The following is an 18,900-nucleotide window of genomic DNA, read 5'->3' as shown; positions in this document are numbered from 1 at the left end:
TAGGAGAACTTTAATGGTTAAGGTTTGAGTAATGTTTGACTTCTTTAATTAATGAATTTTCAAATAGTCATTAGAGAGGATATCGTATTGCGTCCGACGCTCTTCAGCGTACTGCGTATAATTAAAATTTTAGGCAAATTAAATGAAGAAAATAAAGGTAATGCGTATACGCAAAATCATGTTCTACAAGTTTCGGAAAGGGTTTACTGTAACAAATGAATTTGCATCCATTTTCTTTCACGTTGATATCCTTATCAAAACACACTTTTATGTATTCTAAAAATTTAATATTTCCTACAAATATTTTAGTTTCGACACAATTCAATACATAATTATACAGAGAACTAAAATGTTATGCTTAGACAGAAAGCATAATTTATGTAAGGCTGAAATAAAGGAAGTGAAATTTACAGCCTCAATAATAAATTGTTTCATCAACTATCAAAAATCTGCTAATTAACATTTCATTACCATTCAGCTTATTTTTGGAGCTTGGATTGTTTTCAGTAGTTTATCATAATAAAGTTTTATTAATTTTCTTCATTAAAATTATTAATATGCTCTAAAAGGAGAAGTTTAAAGAGTTTACTTAAAAATAAAAGAAACACTGAAAGAATTGCAAAGTTTATTTCGATAGAAAACGTATATACACAGAAATCTAATTCATTCTTTCATAGGATAATAATTTAGAAACCATATCTTGCGTAACCCAAGCTTCCGAGGCCGTATCCCAAGCCGCTATTAGCTCCATATCCCAAACCTGCTCCATAACCGATTCCAGCACTTCCATATCCATATCCTCCGTGTCCCAGACCATGCACAGCCACAGGAGCAGCAATTACAGCAACTCCGTTTCCATATGGTGCTTCAGAAATGACGTGGACAGCTGCAGGATTCTGGTTAGCGGTACCAGGTTCGTTGGTCTTGACCTGAGCTCTGAAGCCTGCGTGATCAGCAACATAGTTGACCTGTCTGTGAATACCTCTAGCATCTGTGAAACCATAGCTACCCTTCACTCCACTGGCACCATCTCCGACTTCTTCTCTGTGCTGTTCACCATGATGATCTTTGATGCTGTATCCAAACTTGTATGGTTGAGGAGCATGATGAACTGGATAATGCAATGGTTGATGAACCTGGAATGATAATTTGTGATTGCTTAAAATATGAAAATTTCGGTAGACTAACTATTAGTTGAGTCTTTTTATAAAGAAAAATAATTTATTATCAGGGAAAAAGGATTATTTTTAGGCTAAATTGAATACATTAAATAAATTTAATTACAATTTTTATTTAAATATAATTTGTACATTAAATTTGCATTTTCTGAAAACTTTGTTTTAAATCGTCTAATACAAATCACAAACAAATCTTGGTTTCTTAAATATAGTTATTAATTGTCACATTATTAAGGTGGTTAGAAATGTATTAATCTACTGTTGAATCCTGTTAATGCTATTTCAAAACAACTTCATTTATCTTAGTTTTATGTTTCTAATTAAAGCAGAAGGCTATCAGATCAAATTAAAATGCTATAGCTTGTTATATCCTTCATTCCTTGTTTTCTCTGTTAAAGAAACAAAGTTATAATTTCACATAATAGAAGAGCGGAAATTAAACGTGGAATTTTATAGATTTCAGTTCGTACAACATCCTGTAAACCAAAAAATGAAACATGATTTGTATTCGAAACTTTTAATTAAAATTAACGATGGTGCTGATGTTGATGGTTTATAATGCTGTGATTTTTTAAGAACTTCAGGTTTAAGAGATCTATGAACAGATGTGATCAAGTAATTTCACAAAAGAGCAGCAGAGCTTTCTTATATTAAAATTTTAATCTAATCAATCTTTTTAGTAAGTATAATTATTAGTTATTCTTCTGTAGTAATTCGTCTGAAATTGGAGGCTAAGTTGAAAGGTTGCATATAAAACTTTTGCCCTACATAATGCGGAAGATCGTTTTAAATTCAGAATTTTCCTATGAATTTTGAATTTAATAGAATAAAATTGCAGCTCTCTCAGATAAAAATAAATTACTTTGCCCAATTTGAAAGAATTAAAAATAATTCAATATTGATACAAAATTAAAATACAAAAGTAAACTAACAACTGACTAACACTTCTTTAAGAAAAATGCGACTCGATAAGTGAGAAAGGTTACAAAACAATGATACAGTAAAATCCACTGTTTCGTCACTTAATAATGAGTTATATTTTTACTACGTGATGAATTTTCACATCTGTAACTTTGTAGTAAGTTTTCATTTAAATTAATTCAGCCTTAAGATAGATTTTTCATTTGTTAGAGCATGGCTAATTTAGGATTTGAGAGAAATACTTACTGCAACTGGCAAGGAAGCAAACGCAATGCCAATGATGGCAGCAAAGGTAAGTACCTGTAAATAACAACAACAAAAAATGTAGAGAAAATTCTAATAATTGATATTCTTAAAGGTCATAAATTCATCAAAAGTATATGGTGTATTTACAAGAAATTGCATTGCTGGTCATATGATAAACTCATCTTCCATACTCTACCGAACCTACTGTCTTATGAAAAATGAAAACATTCTTTCGGAAAATAATACCATTATGAGATAAATATCTCTGTTAAATATCATATTCAGGTTTGAGCTCGACATAAAGTCGAGATCAAGCCTGAAATTTCATTCTTACTTTGTTCAGTTTAAATTGTTACAGAAAGGTATTTCATAAAATTTACCTTTTAAGGAATTTTTCTTTGTCACAAAAAGGGTTAAAATTTAAAATATTATCATTAAATTTGAAATTGTTCCTGAACTAGAAAATTATTATTTTATCTGCAAAGATACTTTTCAATGAAGTGGTTAACATATGGGCAACATATAGAAATAAAATAACCATTTACTAAAATCTTAAAATCAGCAAACTTAGTATTTTTGTTACTTTGAATCAAAACATACATGCACTTACTTTAAAATTTATAAATGTGAGGTAATGAAATTTTGTTTTAAGTATAATGTACACATTCTTCTTAAAAGTGGCAAAATTTAGAGCAATTCAACAGAGGTAATTCTGAATTTATTTTATAAAGCAGGGCAATGCATATTATTCTGAATCTGCTTTATGCAAGTTGCAGCTCTTTTTCATAAAAAATACTGAAATTTTCACAGCATTTTTAAAGCAATAAAAGTTATAATAATCGAAGATTAATTTTATTTTTATTAGAATTTGAATGATTGAGGGGAGGGGGGAGAAGGAAAGTAATTAATCTCTTACATCATTGATCTTACATTCCTCTCTTCATCATCAGTTTAATAGTTAAATATGAAAGTTTTTTAGTTTAAATAAAATTTTCAATTATTATAATATAAAAATTACTTTGACGTTTGAAAGTTTTCACTTAAATCAAAATCAGTGAATTTCAAGATCATTTAATTGCATTACTTGAAAAAAAAATTAATCAACATTAAAATTAATTGAAAGATAATAATAAAGTTACATTATCAAAATACGGATGTTTACAACTGTTTTACAAACCACTTATCGATGTACATTAAATTTGTTATTACAATCCAATTATCACTTACACGACAGAACATGTTGATTTGCTGAATGATTGTCAGAAAACGAAACAATACATCAATCCATCACTAGCGAACCTTATATACTCAAGATCAAATTGCGTATTTGCAAACAATTAGGATTAATCGATACGCATGAGTGAATGAAAGTTCTGAAACAAAGTTCCGTGCTTACTTTAGCGAAACGAGTTAATCTTTTCTAACATTGTTTTAGAAGCTATTTAGATGTCAAGGTCAGCAGAAAACGAACTGGTGAAATCGTAAAAATGTTAATATCTTTTTAAATCACTTTCACTGCCAACGGAAAGGAGAAGTTACGAAAATGTTTTCAATAACCTGGAAAAGGTGACATTTCGTTTAATAGAAATTCCGAAATTAATTAGCTAAGCAGACTTTCGAAATATTTATGAAATTTATGGGATTTTATTTCTTTTTATAGCAGTGAAAAATTTTAGTTGATCATGTAAATAGTTATTTAAATAAAAAATTCAAAATTTTTGGTTGTAGTACATCCAATTTTCACGAGTTTGTATACGTAAAAGTCATTCCAAAATAACTTATTAAAATATTATGATATTTATAGTTCTGAAATTAAGCAAAATTAGAGAACATTCAATAGAAAAGTAATAAAAATATTTTTTTTGCTTTATGTAGAAATTTTGCTGCTCTGGCTACAAAGGAATTTGAAATTTCACTGAACTAATGCCAATATGTGTTATAAAATGCATTACATTCTTGAACTTATTGAATACTAAGTTTTAAAATTTCTTGAACTTATTGAATACTAAGTTATTTTTAATGACGTAAAAAATTAAAAATCATCTTATCCAAATAGTACTTATATGTCATTCTCTTGCCTTTTATTATGTTATTAATCTAACGCAAGACAATAGATAATTTTGATAATTAATTACGGAACGTAATTTCTTAGCCCGTTTTCTGGTACTGGAATTTTCTAAATGAGATCAGCAAGATGAGCTATACGAATCATAAATAACTGGACAAATAAATTTTTGTATTTTAAATATATATTGTATTTAAAAAGAATAGAAATATATAAAATTTTTAATTAATTTTTATTCATTATGATATAATCAATTTACGTTTATCAGTATTCTTTCAGTCATTTTTATAATTTTTGTTTGCTTAGTCTTAAAAATGGTAAGAACTTTAGAGCTAGATTTAAAACAAACTCTGTAAAAATATTTATTTCAAAACGAATAAAAAGGACTGGTAACTGCATAAAACTACGCAATTCTGTCAAAATCTATATATAAGTGATAGATAGCTTTTCACTTTTGATAATCACTTAAATGAAAAGTCAATAAATTAAGAACGTGATCTCAGAAATGTTGTATAATAATAGACTGTTTATCACAGCATTCAGTTATGTCTATCACTTTCACTACATGCATTAAAAGCATTATAAGGAATGTTATTTTAATTTTAAACTAACCAGTTCTGTTCATCTACCTAGCTTTTCTGTCTTTCCTCATTTCCATTTCCTGTCAGAATGATATTTCAGTTTCGCGTGATATGAAAAATAGGTGAGAAAGATACTGTTTAAGCTGGTGTCTAAGTTACTTCAGACAGAGCGTTTTCTGTCGTTCGGTCATGCTGTTTTTATGATTTAATCTTGCTATTTTACGGCCGTGGATATTAATTGCCGGTTGATGTACGTCGGTGGTTGGGCTACGAAAAACTCTTTAATTATCTCTATGAAATTTCGAGTGATTATTTAACTTAGTTTTAATTTTATATTTCTCTTCTGAGTTGCAGAAAAAAGTATTGGCTACGTTTGTAAAATGCTAAAAGTGATCGTTCTGATGATGCAATTGAAGCTGGTGTTGCCAGAATGAGTAAAAATAATTTAAGTATTACTCATAATGCTATGAGCATTATTAGTATTCATATATGGTATTAGTTCACGCAGAGGTTTATTTTCAAATTCCGCAGAAGAATATAAAGCTTAAATTGCGCCGGAGCCTACCGGAGCCCTAAATAAGATGAGCTCCGGTACTTCTTTTTATAAAACTGAACCACAATTTAAAGGGGGAAAAATTTAGAATTCCTAAGGTTTTAGTTTCCTTTAATAATTAAGATAAGCAGACCTTGCAATACTCTATTTCCCTAGAAATACGAACTCATGAGAACATGAGACGTTCAAGTAAAGTCCTCCCACTCACATGCGGAAACCATTCCCTTTGAGAAAAGCAATAAATTTTGGGGAGTTTGTTTAGGAAATCGCAAATTTCTCGCCATGCCATCGTATCTAGTGTACTGTTATCGATGTTTACAGTTAGTTATCCTCGCAGGAAGGAAAATTTGTGTTCTTAAATGAGCGTTAAGTGATAGCGATTACAATAAGAGTGAAATACTGAGATAAACTGCTCAAGCACGTCCTATACATCGTCTTCCCACAGTATCCGCTAATGGGGTGGAAGCGTAACCAGAAACTTTACATTCATCCTTAGGAGTCAGATTCAGGACTCATTTTACCCCTAACACACATCTGCTTAATGGCTACAATTATATCAGCAGAGAGCCGCGGTCAAAGAAAACGTTCTTTTTCACCAAGATTCCCCTCATTTTTTGTTTCCATCCACTCATACCCTCATTCTGTTTCGCCCTGGAATTTTCATCAGCTATACTTTAAGTATATTTAATTTTTGTGATTAAAAACCAATCCCCCCCCTCCTTACGATCAGAGCTTAAATTGTGCCGGAGCCCATCGGATTTCGGCTCCGGCGCTTCTTAGTTTTTGTAATAAATCATAATTCTAGTCGGAACGCACGGGAACCCTGAATAAGAAGGCTGCGGCACTTCTTTTATGTAATTGAATAACAATTTCAGTAAAAATTTTATCTCGAAAATTTTATTTTAACAGTAAAATTATATTAAAAATCGTGTATTAAATTTCAATTTAACTCTTTACATTTTATTTAATTTTAATTATTTAATTACTTCAATCTTTAATTATTTCAATAAATAATAATTAACTATCAAATAATTATCAATTAAATTATAACTAATTAATTATCTAATAATGATCGATTACATTATAATTAATTAATTCTCTAATAATTATCGATTACATTATAATTAATTAATTATATAACATTTATTTATTGAATAACAATTCATAAACATTAATTAAATAGCTATTCATTAATTTTATAATAATTAACTATTTAATTAAAAAATTATTAATGAGTTTAATAGTCATTTTATTTATTTATTTATTTATTTACTCTTGTTCCTCTTTGCCGACGGTCTTCCATAGGGCTCCGGCACTTCTAATCTTAGAAATTAAGCCCTGTAAAAAGCAACCAGCTGCTGATTGTTATGCTTTACAAAATCAAACAGTTCGCAGTGTGGACTGGCACTTAATTTATTTACGGTTAATAAATCGAGAAAATTTGAATTTTAAGAAACAAAGTTCTCTTCACTCAAAGGCCATAAACTCAAGTTTAGTAAGGAAACCAAATCTTTCTGCTATTTGATTTGAAATATTAACTAAAATCTCAACGTAAAGTAGCCTGATTTCGAATTTATCAACAGACATTCTTTCTGCTGACTATTCCATTATCTCTTGTATGCCGGCTTTTTCCCACACTGCTTCAAAGGTCACTTTTCTGTGATGTGAGCACACTGAAAGTTTGCGATTTCTATTGCATAGTAAGCAATATCAATGATTTTCTTTTGTGAAACCTCAAAACGTATATCTGAGTGACAAAAAATCATTAAAAACATTTACAGGAGAAAATGGTTCTTACATTCAACGAAAATATTAATTAACCTATGCCCTTGTGATACACGTAAATAATCTCAATCATCGCAAATCTCTATAATGTCTTCAAAAAATGTAGATAGTGTTTTATCCTTCCATACACTGTGTTAACAATTCTTGAGCAAAAGTTCTATCTTGTAGGTGAAGCTTTAGGTAATTTTTTCTCCATTGGATAGCTTTCTTTTAGTGCATGAGTTCTTTTTTGTAAATGTTGAAAAGCATGCAGATTTACCAGACAATGTCTAAAAAACATGCGGGATTTCTCTAACAGCGCATTCATATTGGGTCAAAACCAAATTTAAAACATGGCTATAGCAACGTTAGAAAGTGGCTTGAGAATATTTTTCTTCTACTCGTTTCTGCAGTCCAGTTATTTGCCCTGCCAGAACTGCTGGTCCGTCGTAGATCTATCCAATAAATTATGATTCAAAGTCAAATTGTTTCGCAATTTCGAAAATTGTGCTTTAGCAGAACGAATGGCAGTTACGTGAGAGAAACCCATAAATATTTCTTGGAGCTCTGTTTTATCATTTACATATCGGAAGCATGTAAAGATAAATGTGACTTAGTAATTTAATTCATTTTTTCCTCTAGAAGGACTGAAACGAACTGAGATTTAGCTATTTCTTTTTTTCATAGTATTCATGAGAACTTTTGATGCAATTTGTAATGTCATTCTGGATAGTCGGGGATATTCCATGAAAATCTGTGCATTCTTTTAAGTAATTATCAAGAACATCATACAAGCTGAGACTATTTAGCAATTCTATATAATAGTTTTCCCTATATTTATTGAATCTATATACCATGGCCTCTAATAAGCAACTTTTGTTTTGCCAAGAAGTATACACAATCCATCAACTATTTTAAAATTTCTCTGTTCTTCGTTATGACCTCGTTACGAAATTTCATAGATATTTGCTTCTGTTGATTTAACTGGAAATCTTTTCTTGATCGCTCAAATGTGGAAAGTTGTAAACTTGCTTTAATATGACCAAGAAAGTTTTCATGTCTTGCTTAGTCCACACACTCCTTTTGTCAACACCAAACAGGAGAGAAATCCAATGAAAGAACTTTTTTTTAATCACAGCCAGCTAACCAGCTAATTTTCTTGGATTGAGCAGATTGGAAAAGACTTACAAATTCTTTTTTTTATTCTTATATTTACAATATAAATTAATTAAAAAAGGGCAAATTCTACCGTTTTTGATTATTTCTTGCTTTTCAATGAAAGGTTGAAGTCTAAATGGTTTTTAAATTAGATCTTGCATCACACCATCCATTCCATTTTCAGCCATTCTTGAAATGTTTTTCGAAAACGTTAATTATTAAAACTTTAAAACACAGTTTTATGAAAATTCAAAAAGCCTAGAAATCAAAATTAACCATTTTTAAATCAAATGTTCATTATACGGAGTAATAAATTTTGTATTTAAGCAAAAAATATTATGACCGGCATAGCAAAAATGCAATTTTAAATCGCACTTACGCAAACAAAATGGCAATCACTCTCTTATGTGTAGCTGCAAAGCTACCGCATATACGTGAGTCGAAATTTATGGCTTCTGATTGCAAAGTAAGTATTTATCCTCTGTTTTCCCGCCTTAACTTCTGAGGCTGAAGTATACTCGCGACGCAGCCTGTAGTGAATTGTCCAGTCAGTAGCATATAAAGTCTGTGTGAAAGGGGATAAAGTTCTCGAGAAAAAAGGACCTGCTCAGTATTTGTCATCTGTTGAATTATTTCGTTATGGATGCGGCGAATTTCGTTATTTCATATTTATACCTAGCAATTATTCTATTCCTATCAAACAACTGAAAAGGAACCAGGGAAAAAACCGTTTTTTTTTGACGTAATAATTACTAACCAGATAATTTTCTGAACTTTGAAACAAAATAATTGAACCTTAAGTTAAATAGGTAGTACAATGCAAACCTCCCGAGCAGCACACTAAAAAACAGCAATAAATTGCTTCAAATTGAATGGTAAACAATGTATAATCTCTCCTTGTAGCTTTGGAGTTTGCAAGAGCGCGATATCTGTCCAGTCACTTGCATTTTGTTTTTGAACACATACAATCTCCCCATGCCCCACAGATATACAACACAGGAAAAACTTACAGAAGTAAGTTAACTAAAACATTAAAAATTACATGCATAACTGAAACGAATAATTGCGGGAGGAAAGGCGAAGAAAGAAAATATTCGCGTTGCACGTTGTGAATATTTTATTGACTGAATGCTGATACTCTTCAGCATTCAATCAATAAAACGTTCATAACAATCTTTTACGATGACGGAGGGGGGAGTTATACGAACTGTAAGCGGGCAACTCGTTACGTTTTGAATATCTGATTCTAAGTCAATGATTCAGAATGCAGATGCAAATTAAAAGTAGTAATACGGCTTTGTTACATGACAGAGTTAAACAAAAATTATTTTTTTTAACAGATTTAAATTTAAAGGCATGCGTTTCTTAGAAAGAAGTAATACCATAGAATTTACATAGCTTGAAACAAAAATACCCGAAATTAATTAATCCTTTAATATCATCCTTAAAAATTGTGATAGCATAAAAGATAGTAACACAAAATTGAAGTTACTTTCAGTTTTAAGGAGATTAAAAACAAAAAATAAAGTTTTCATTCACATCTAAACTAAAGCGATATGGTCGTTCGACAAAAATGCTTTCCAAATAAGTCACAGGATTTAAGGCCCACCAGCGGCCGAGCGGTAAAGTCGCTGAACACGGGTAGTTCGGTCCGAGGTTCGAATCCCGCGAACGGGCTGGCTGCATGGGCGTTTTCGTGGTTTTCCCCATGTGTAACGTGTATACGAGCCAGTTTCCCTTAGAAAGTCCTCCACGAAAGGCATCCCTCCCCTTAGGCAGATAGCCCTAGTGTGCTTTGCCATAATTAAATACACACACGCACAGGATTTAAGTTCAGAAAAAGAAAAAAAAGGAAAATTATTATGCCGCTTTATATTATGCCCAAAGAGGTGTTTCTTTTACTGCTTTGTGTGTTACCTTTATTTATTAAATATCATGTTATTCATACTTAAACCATAAAATTCCATTCAACAGCAGTATCACAAAATAATGTAAAAAAAGCGTATCTTTAGAATTTCCGATACACAGTCTCGCACGCTGGAGAAAAAAATATTTTTTTCTGTGCAATGTTGTCATTGCTCGCTTTGAAATCGTCGAGTTTGTTAATCAAATGTTCGTTAAAGTTTTACAAAATATGAAATAAATAATTAAACAAACTCCAAATCTGGGCTTCAAGATGCCCGTATTCGAGTGGAATACTACGGTATTCAAAATTTGATGTCTCTATGTACTGTTGTTTTCACACAGTGCGAGAAACATATACACATTCATGCAGATCCTTCACTGTTTAATTTATTTAAATATAATACAGGGCTTTAATATTTGGTGGCAACAATTTGAAAAGTAAAACGCCGTTTATAATGAATCAACAAAAATGCCAAAACGAAATTTATAGTCCCTCTGGACAAATTGCTCCTTTGGGCTAAAAATGTGTAATGCTTTTATTGCGTTCAGCTATTAGAATTTCATGAGTTAAGCTAACACTAAGTAACAACACAGATGAAGAACAGCGTTTATTGCTTTTCAGTAGTTTAGTTTGTTAATAAATGACAGACAGTATAAATTTAAACGCAAAATTAAATATCTTAAGCTTTTTCTAATGGCAACAGATGGTCTCATGGAAGATGAAAATATTTTATTTTGGCCAGTGACGATACATATCTTTCACATCACTAAGTCGATTAAATCAAATTGCTTTTAAATCGTAGATTTTGTTAACCAAAATGCCATTAAGTTTGCACAAAACATGAAATAATAATAAAAAAAAATCTGAAATGTTTCAGATTTCAAATTACGTCCAAAGGGGCGTTTTTTAACATTTTGTGTGTTACCTTTCTTTATTAAATATCATGTTCCTCGCACTTAAACCATAAGATCCAGTGCAACAGCAATATCGCAAAATAGTTTTAAAACGAGCATATCTTTAGAATTTCCGATACAGAGACTCACGCGCTGGAGATAAAAATGTTTTTTCTGCACAACGTTGCCATTGCTCGCTTTGAAATCCTTGAGTTTGTTAATCAAAAATTCGTCAAAGTTTTAAAAAATAGGAAATCGATCATAAAACAAATTTCAAATTTCAAATTTGGTCTTCCACATGCTGATATTCGTTAGAGGATTACGTTATTCAAAATTCGATGACTCTATGTACCGTTGTTTTATCACAATACGAGAAATATACATACATTTATGCAGATTTTTCATTATTTAATTTCTTCAAATATAATTCAGGACTCTAACATTTTGTGGCAACAGTTTGAAAAGTGAACCGACATTTATGAGTCCGACGCAAAATGCCAAAACGAAACTAATAGTCCTTCGGGATTCAAATCCCTTTGGACTTTAAAAAAAAAAAAAAAAAAAAAAAAAAAAAAAAAATCTGAAATGTTTCAGATTTTAAATTACGTCCAAAGGGGCGTTTTTTTAACGTTTTAAGTGTTACTTTTATTTATTAAATATCATGTTCTTTGCACTTAAACCATAAAATTCATTTCAAGAGCAATATCGCAAAATAATGTTAAATTAAGCATATCTTTAGAATTTCCGATATACACAGTCTCGCGAGCTGGAGATAAAAGTATTTTTTTCTATATAACGTTGCCATTTCTCGCTTTTAAAGCATTGAGTTTGTAAATCAAAAATTCGTTAAAGTTTTACAAAATATAAAATCTATAATAAAACAAATTCCAAATTTGGGATTTCAGATGCCCATATTCGCAGTAGGATTTCGTCATTCAAAATTCGATGGCTCTATGTACCATTGTTTTATCACAATGCGAGAAATAGACAATCATTTATGCAGATTTTTCATTATTTAATTTCTTCAAATATAATGCAGGACTCTAACATTTTGTGGCAACAGTTTGAAAAGTGAACCGACGTTTATGAGTCCGACGCAAAATCGCAAAACGAAAACAATAGTCCTTCAGGGACAAAGCCCCTTTGGACTAAAAAAAAACCGAATTCGAAAATCAAAGATTCGGGCTTTAGGATGCACATATTTGAGTGGAGCACCACGTGTGTTCAGTTTAGTCTATAATGCCAGGAACATACATACATACATGCAGATTCTTCATAATTTAATAATAGAGACTGAGATAAGCCCAGCTTATATTATAATTTAACAATGGATGAGCAATTTTTATACATAAGAACGGTCATGGCAAGCCATAACTTGATTAGTAGTCTTTCCCTAGACTGAAGATTAAAATGAGATAATAAAAGCTAATAAAATGAGATAAGTTTTATAGTATAAAATATATTTCATCATTTTTAAAGAATGAAGTCGTAAAATGATGATTTAAAATGAAAACTAGAGTCATTGTATTCATTAATTATTGTTTTGTATTCATTGATAAACTTTTTCCGCCGTTACAGTTAAAATAATTTCAAAGGAGTTTTTCATAATTTGAATAACAAGCGATATTTTTAAAAGGATGTAGAATGAATACGTTTTGAGTGCATCTTAGCGAGATTTATAATAAAGTTTCAACATTAAATTCTGTTTAAAAAATTCCTTTGTTAGAAAAGGCTTTACATCTAACATTTATGATGCATTCTAATATATAATTGTTTCATTAGATATTTATCGCATGAAAGCAATTATAGCAGAATAGCAATAATGAAATATATAGAGCTATTGAAAAGCTCTATATATTTCATAATTTAATTACAGGTAACTTTATTAAATTCTTCTCAACGTACGCATAGCAATGACGAAATTTATTACAGCTCTTAAAACATTTGGAAGTTAACCTCGTTCAGAAGGTTTTGGTTCAAAATGGCATACCACAAGCATTCATCCGTAAAAACATGTTTCCCGGAACTGGAAGTATAGAGTTTTCATTTACTGCTGATAACTATATATACCCGCTGACCGGTTCAGTCTAACACGATTTAACAAGCTAATATAACTTGTCTCAAGTTTGTTAAAAAAGAACCCTCAATATGATCTCTCAGGTAAATATTAACTTAAAAATGATTATGTAAAAAAAGTTTTAGACATGTGAAATTTATATGCTATTCAAGGAAAGTGTAAAAATTAACACCTTGAAAATATCTTCGGGGGTTTAAATGTTTTAATTTCTTTTGAAATATGACGATTATAATTGTTTTTCTGGTCTGTATTTACATATAAGCATAACATATAAAATACATACGTATAATTGTTTTTAAATTTACTGTTCCATAAATTCTAAAACTTTTTGGATATTTAGATATACAAAATAAGAAAAATTAACATAACCTTTTTTAAAATCACTATATTTTGAATTTAATGCGCAATAAAATGTATTTATAACTTGTATTAAATGTGAATGTTTTCTCATACTTCATATATTTTTTTTTATCTTAGGTCTTCATTTTAGCTTTTGTAGCCGCTTTATCGTACGCACACTTACCCGTGGTAAGTATAAGAGTAGTTAAATATTTATATAAAAGAGAATATGCTTTTTTGAATGTTAACATTTTTCCTTTATTGTTTTAAATTTGTTTTAAAGTATCAGGTACATATAGTGAAAAGAAAGTGTTATTGTAGAACTACGTATTTATCAAAAGTTCTACATTTACCTTCCTGCCCCCAAAATAATCAGTTTCACCGTTTTATGATCTGGGTCACTGGAAGTTCCATGTATCGGGCTTCAAGGAATGAAATTTTTTTATTGCCAATAGCGAGGCTTATGAACAAGAATCAAAACAATTAGTAGAAATGTAATTAAAACATCTCGTAAGGGGAAAAGCAAGAATAAATCAAGCAGTAGAAATGACATAAAAATGTTCAAGAGATAACCGGAGGATATCGTCCGAAGAGTTTTCTAGCCTCCCAGTCTCCACGGAGAACTCCGCAGATACGCAGGTGATGTTGCTCCATCGGTTCGTTTTTTGCCACACAAGAGGCAGGCAGCATCAGTGAGAACGCAAATACGACAAAGAAATGAACAGCCAGGCAATCATTCCCGGCAAGTTGTCGAAAAGCAGTTTTTGTCTCCCGCCTGAAGTTTATCAGATATATCCGAAACACAGTTTTTTTCATATTTGGCATCAGTTTTGCAAAGGAGATCATTATGGTACTTCGTCTGCATAATTGTTTTATAAATGGTTTAGAGGTGAGGAAAGAGGTTTCTCGTTTTGTACAGTAGAACAGCATGGCACGCTGGGCAAAAAAATATCTACCAGATCATTACCATGCAAATTACAATGGCCAGGAATCCATTGCAAACCAACACGTTTATGCCGGCACCTCAAGGAAATCAATCAGTAGCTTTTGACATGGCGGAATTTCATATGATAGTGGAGACTGAATAGAATCAATGGACTGAATATCCGCCTGTGAATTTAACAGTAATTCTACATTTTTAATTTTGCTCAAATCGCAGATTAGTACCATTCTACCAGTATCAGGCAGTAACCCAGTAACCCTACTTTCCAACTAGTGCACAGAAGGAAAATAATTTCGAGAAAACGCCGGCTCCAACATTCTCATGTCTTGAAAGGTGTGATCCATCCGCATAAACTTGTAGGCATTTTCAGGATATTTAGTCTCAATAGTCTCCAAAGCGAGATTCATTTTAGTACATCCGGTGAATTATCCCATTTTGTGGAATGAAATTTCAAAATCAAGGTTTTGTTTTAAACACATTTATGTAATATATTTGTAAAAGCAATTAAATGAGTTATAATGTCAATATTATGCAAAATAATTTGACGCATAATTTGAATTTACAAAATATTCTTGGCATATTCATGGAGAATTGCACCTAATGACTTCATTTTTCCGCTGTAGTTAAATAGCCAGCATATTTTGTTCCGAAACATTAACAAGATGCTAATCGGATTAAGTGCATCACATCATAAAAACTGCTGCGTTTTCTAAATAGTTAGGTGAGGTTAACATATTGAATTCTTATGCATAGTATTTAGAGATAAATCTGTCTGGAAGCCCATAAAGTGAAAATTAATGTGTAATGTGCATACTATAATTAAATAATTTATTATTACCGAAATAAATAATTTATTATTATTGATAAATGAAGAAAATTTTAAAATAATAATCAGAGGCTTTCATTCTCATTGTCTACAAGTTTAGGAATAAATAAATAAATAAACTTGAGAAATTTTTTACATTACGAGTCAAAGTAGACATTCTGATTACATCTGAATCCAGATCGACGATCTTTTAGAGGTAATCTTAAAAACGTGATTTCCAATACTGATAGTTTTTATTTCAAGAAAATTGCTAGGCGGCCTCCAGCAAAATGTTGCTGTATTTTATCAACAGTATCGATGGTAGACTTCAGGAAAATAATTTAATAAAGAAACAAAATGAAAGTTGAATATAGTTAAATGAAGTTAAATATAGTAATTACCACAAATAACCAAATTTTTATCGCTGTTTCATTTTACTAGGTGCTTAGTACAAAATTACCAAAGCATTGAAGTTTAGTGGAATATATTACTATAAATTTCGGACACTTGACATTGAACTAAGCATTGAAGTGCAGTAAAATATATTGTAAATTACATACGTGAAATATATTATAAATTACATATGCTTATTGCTTTCTTTTATGTAGAAGATTTAATAATGAAAGTTTGTTTTCTTATATCACTAGGATATCTGATTTAATGATTTAATGCAATTTATGCAGATTTAATGCAATGCAGAGTTTCAGAAGATTCCGTTCATAATTCATAGTAGTTTATTCTCAGATTATAATTATACTCGATTATAATAATTCATGCAATTATATAAAATAAATGAGTTATTTATACGGTGAGTATTTTTGATTATGGCAAAGAAGAATTTAGACATTTATTTTACCAAAATGGGAACATGTTGGTTACGTTTTAAAGGCCATTTATTTTTAAGAAGGAAAACGTTCAACTTGCTTCAGTGTCAAGCTTAATAATTGTAAATATGCAAGGAAATCTTTATAACGAAGACTTATTTTTCAAAGTATTTATGTTCAATGATATTTCAAAGAGTTTGTTAACTGTAATGATAAACAGGATATTAGTGGGTAATTATGTATTTGTTTAAAAGAATACACTATTAATTATTAATTCTTTATTTTAGGAGACAGTTTCTTTTTTATGAATTAATATACATTTTTGTCTATTGTTATTAGTAATAAATAGTAATTAATATCAATTTACGAAGCAAATAAAATAGCAAAATTTTTACTTTGCAGAATGCTTTAATTTTTACTATGCATCATTTATTTTGCAGAATGATATTATAAACCAACCCGGATTTTGTTTTATTTGAAAGATTCTAACTTACATTAATCCTAGAATCATAAATATAGAGAATCGGCTTATCGTCCTATCTTCCTTCTACGTAACATCAACTTAGATGAATGAACGTTTAAAATAAACTACTTTATTCACATGTCAGTTAAACAGTTACAAAAAACTGATAACAAGAAATCATATCTCCGCTACTTGCAGGAAAACGAAAAGTAAACGTTCCATTTAAATTAAGATATTAAATACAAAATAACACATACCTAAGTAAGTTTTAGCTCAGGCCGCAATATTTTCAAGAAGCAACTCTGGCTAGCTAAGCTACAGACGATTAAGCAACTCAAATCGGGAGCAGGAAGTTGTTGCAGAGTAACAAGTTTGCCAATAGCTCTCTCTCAAACTCAGATTTCTTGTGTGTGATATTGCATTAACTAATTTGTCTCCTGGTGGAAGTTTAGGAAAAAAGTAGGAGTTAACCCCCAAAACAAGTTAATTAACATAAAATCTTGTACGCTTATAAATGATTATTCATTAAAAAATGTAGGCTAATTTTATTTGAAATCATTGAAATGGAAAAATGATTAGAAAAGTCGATGCATATGTTAGAAATTTAAATTGTGTTTCAGATGTTATGTTCCTTATTCTAGGATGCAAAAGGAAAGGATTTGATATCTACATCTGAGTCTGTTTACTTACATGCTGATCAATATGTTTACTTTTATCTATATAAAATAGCAGTAGGCTGTGACTGAATGGAATATTTCAGAAATTTCATTTTCTATTCATTACCATTTACAGAAATTTCATTTTCTATTCATTTCTATTCATTACCATTGCCACTGAAGGGAAAAGAAGGTATATTGTTCAAAAGGCATTTTTGCATATTCTGGCCGAAGTAAACACTCCAGTTTCAATTGACATGAAATATCGGTCTGAAAGCCTAGGTATAGTCTTCAAAATTTGCAAACATATAAATTCAAATAATTTGAGTAAAACATAGTATTATAATAAGGAAATTTTCACTACTCCTTTAGCAAAAAAAAAAGCATAACACCTTAGTTAAACGTTATTAGACATATTGACAGGTAATTACACGTCGATATGTGCTTGAAACGTTAACAAATATATAAAGTTTATTGAAAATTTTTGTCACTGTTTCAAGAGATGTATTTCTGTACATCGTATACCGAACAAAACTTTCAGAAATTTCTCTTTGCTTCACATTAAGCATGTTTTCCAAATGGGAAGTGCTAAAATTACTAATTCAAAATATAAGTATATTTTTTGCTAAGTTACAAGACTTTAGAATAACTACGTACGACTGTTGTTCATTTACAAGCAACCTAAAAAACATTTTATTATTGTTATAGCCGATTCATCACGCTCCCCAGCCCTACAAATTTGGATACAGTGTAAAAGATCACCACGGCGAACAGCATAGAGAGGAAGTTGGAGATGGTGCTAGTGGCGTAAAAGGCAGCTATGGATTCACCGATGCCAAGGGTAACCACAGACAAGTCAACTATGTCGCTGACCATGCAGGTTTCCGCGCCCAAGTCAAGACCAACGAACCAGGCACTGCCAATCAGAATCCAGCTGCTGTTCAAGTGATTTCCTCAGCCCCTTATGCTGGAGCTGGATATGGTGTTTCAGGAGGATATGGGTTAGCGAGTAATGGTGTAGGTTATGGATATGGTGGTTATGGAAACGCAGGCCTTGGATATGGAGGACTTGGCTACGGATACGGAGGTCTCGGCTACGGAAGACTTGGTTACGGACACGGAAGTCTTGGCTACGGGGGACTTGGTTACGGACACGGAAGTCTTGGCTACGGAGGACTTAGTTATGGAGACCTTAGCTATGGAGGATATGGTCTAGGTAGCGGACTTCTTGGTGGTTTAGGATATGCCCGATACGGGTATTAAATGTCACTGTACTATTTATTCCAATAGATGAACTTTGAATAAAAATTTAAAGAAATTCAGTCTGAGATTTGCTTAATGTAGTAAGCTTATTTTTGAGTAAGGCATTAGCTAAAGCCTATGCCGCAATGAATAATATGTATTACGTTTCGCCATTCTTTCAGCTATTAATAAATTTGTAAATAAACATATCATATCGAAATAAGAACATTACGTGTAATACAGTAGAGTCCCGAAAACTCGACTCCCGATATCTCGACATTCCGTA

At 31.0% G+C, this 18,900-nt stretch overlaps 2 protein-coding genes across 2 annotated transcripts; one reads left to right on the top strand and one right to left on the bottom strand.

Moving 5' to 3' along the window:
* Positions 1 to 608: 608 nt before the first annotated feature.
* LOC118192489 (cuticle protein 16.8-like) lies at positions 609 to 3,672 on the bottom strand. Its single transcript, XM_035363478.2, has 3 exons — positions 3,573 to 3,672; positions 2,346 to 2,399; positions 609 to 1,136 (listed from the first exon to the last, which is right to left on the bottom strand). Exons 1-3 carry the CDS (start codon positions 3,582 to 3,584, stop codon positions 687 to 689), a joined length of 516 nt encoding a protein of 171 aa, XP_035219369.1. The 5' UTR covers positions 3,585 to 3,672; the 3' UTR covers positions 609 to 686.
* A 9,646-nt stretch (positions 3,673 to 13,318) lies between these two features.
* On the top strand, positions 13,319 to 18,700 carry LOC118192486 (uncharacterized). Its single transcript, XM_035363475.2, has 3 exons — positions 13,319 to 13,425; positions 13,820 to 13,870; positions 18,081 to 18,700. The coding sequence occupies exons 1-3, from the start codon at positions 13,414 to 13,416 to the stop codon at positions 18,633 to 18,635; spliced, it is 618 nt and encodes a 205-aa protein (XP_035219366.1). The 5' UTR covers positions 13,319 to 13,413; the 3' UTR covers positions 18,636 to 18,700.
* The last annotated feature ends 200 nt before the right edge of the window (positions 18,701 to 18,900 follow it).

This window comes from Stegodyphus dumicola, chromosome 3 (assembly GCF_044657685.1).
Source record: "Stegodyphus dumicola isolate Sdum_Otavi_A_Nest chromosome 3, ASM4465768v1".
Classification (NCBI taxonomy): domain Eukaryota; kingdom Metazoa; phylum Arthropoda; class Arachnida; order Araneae; family Eresidae; genus Stegodyphus; species Stegodyphus dumicola.
This window is presented reverse-complemented; position numbering and strand designations above follow the sequence as displayed.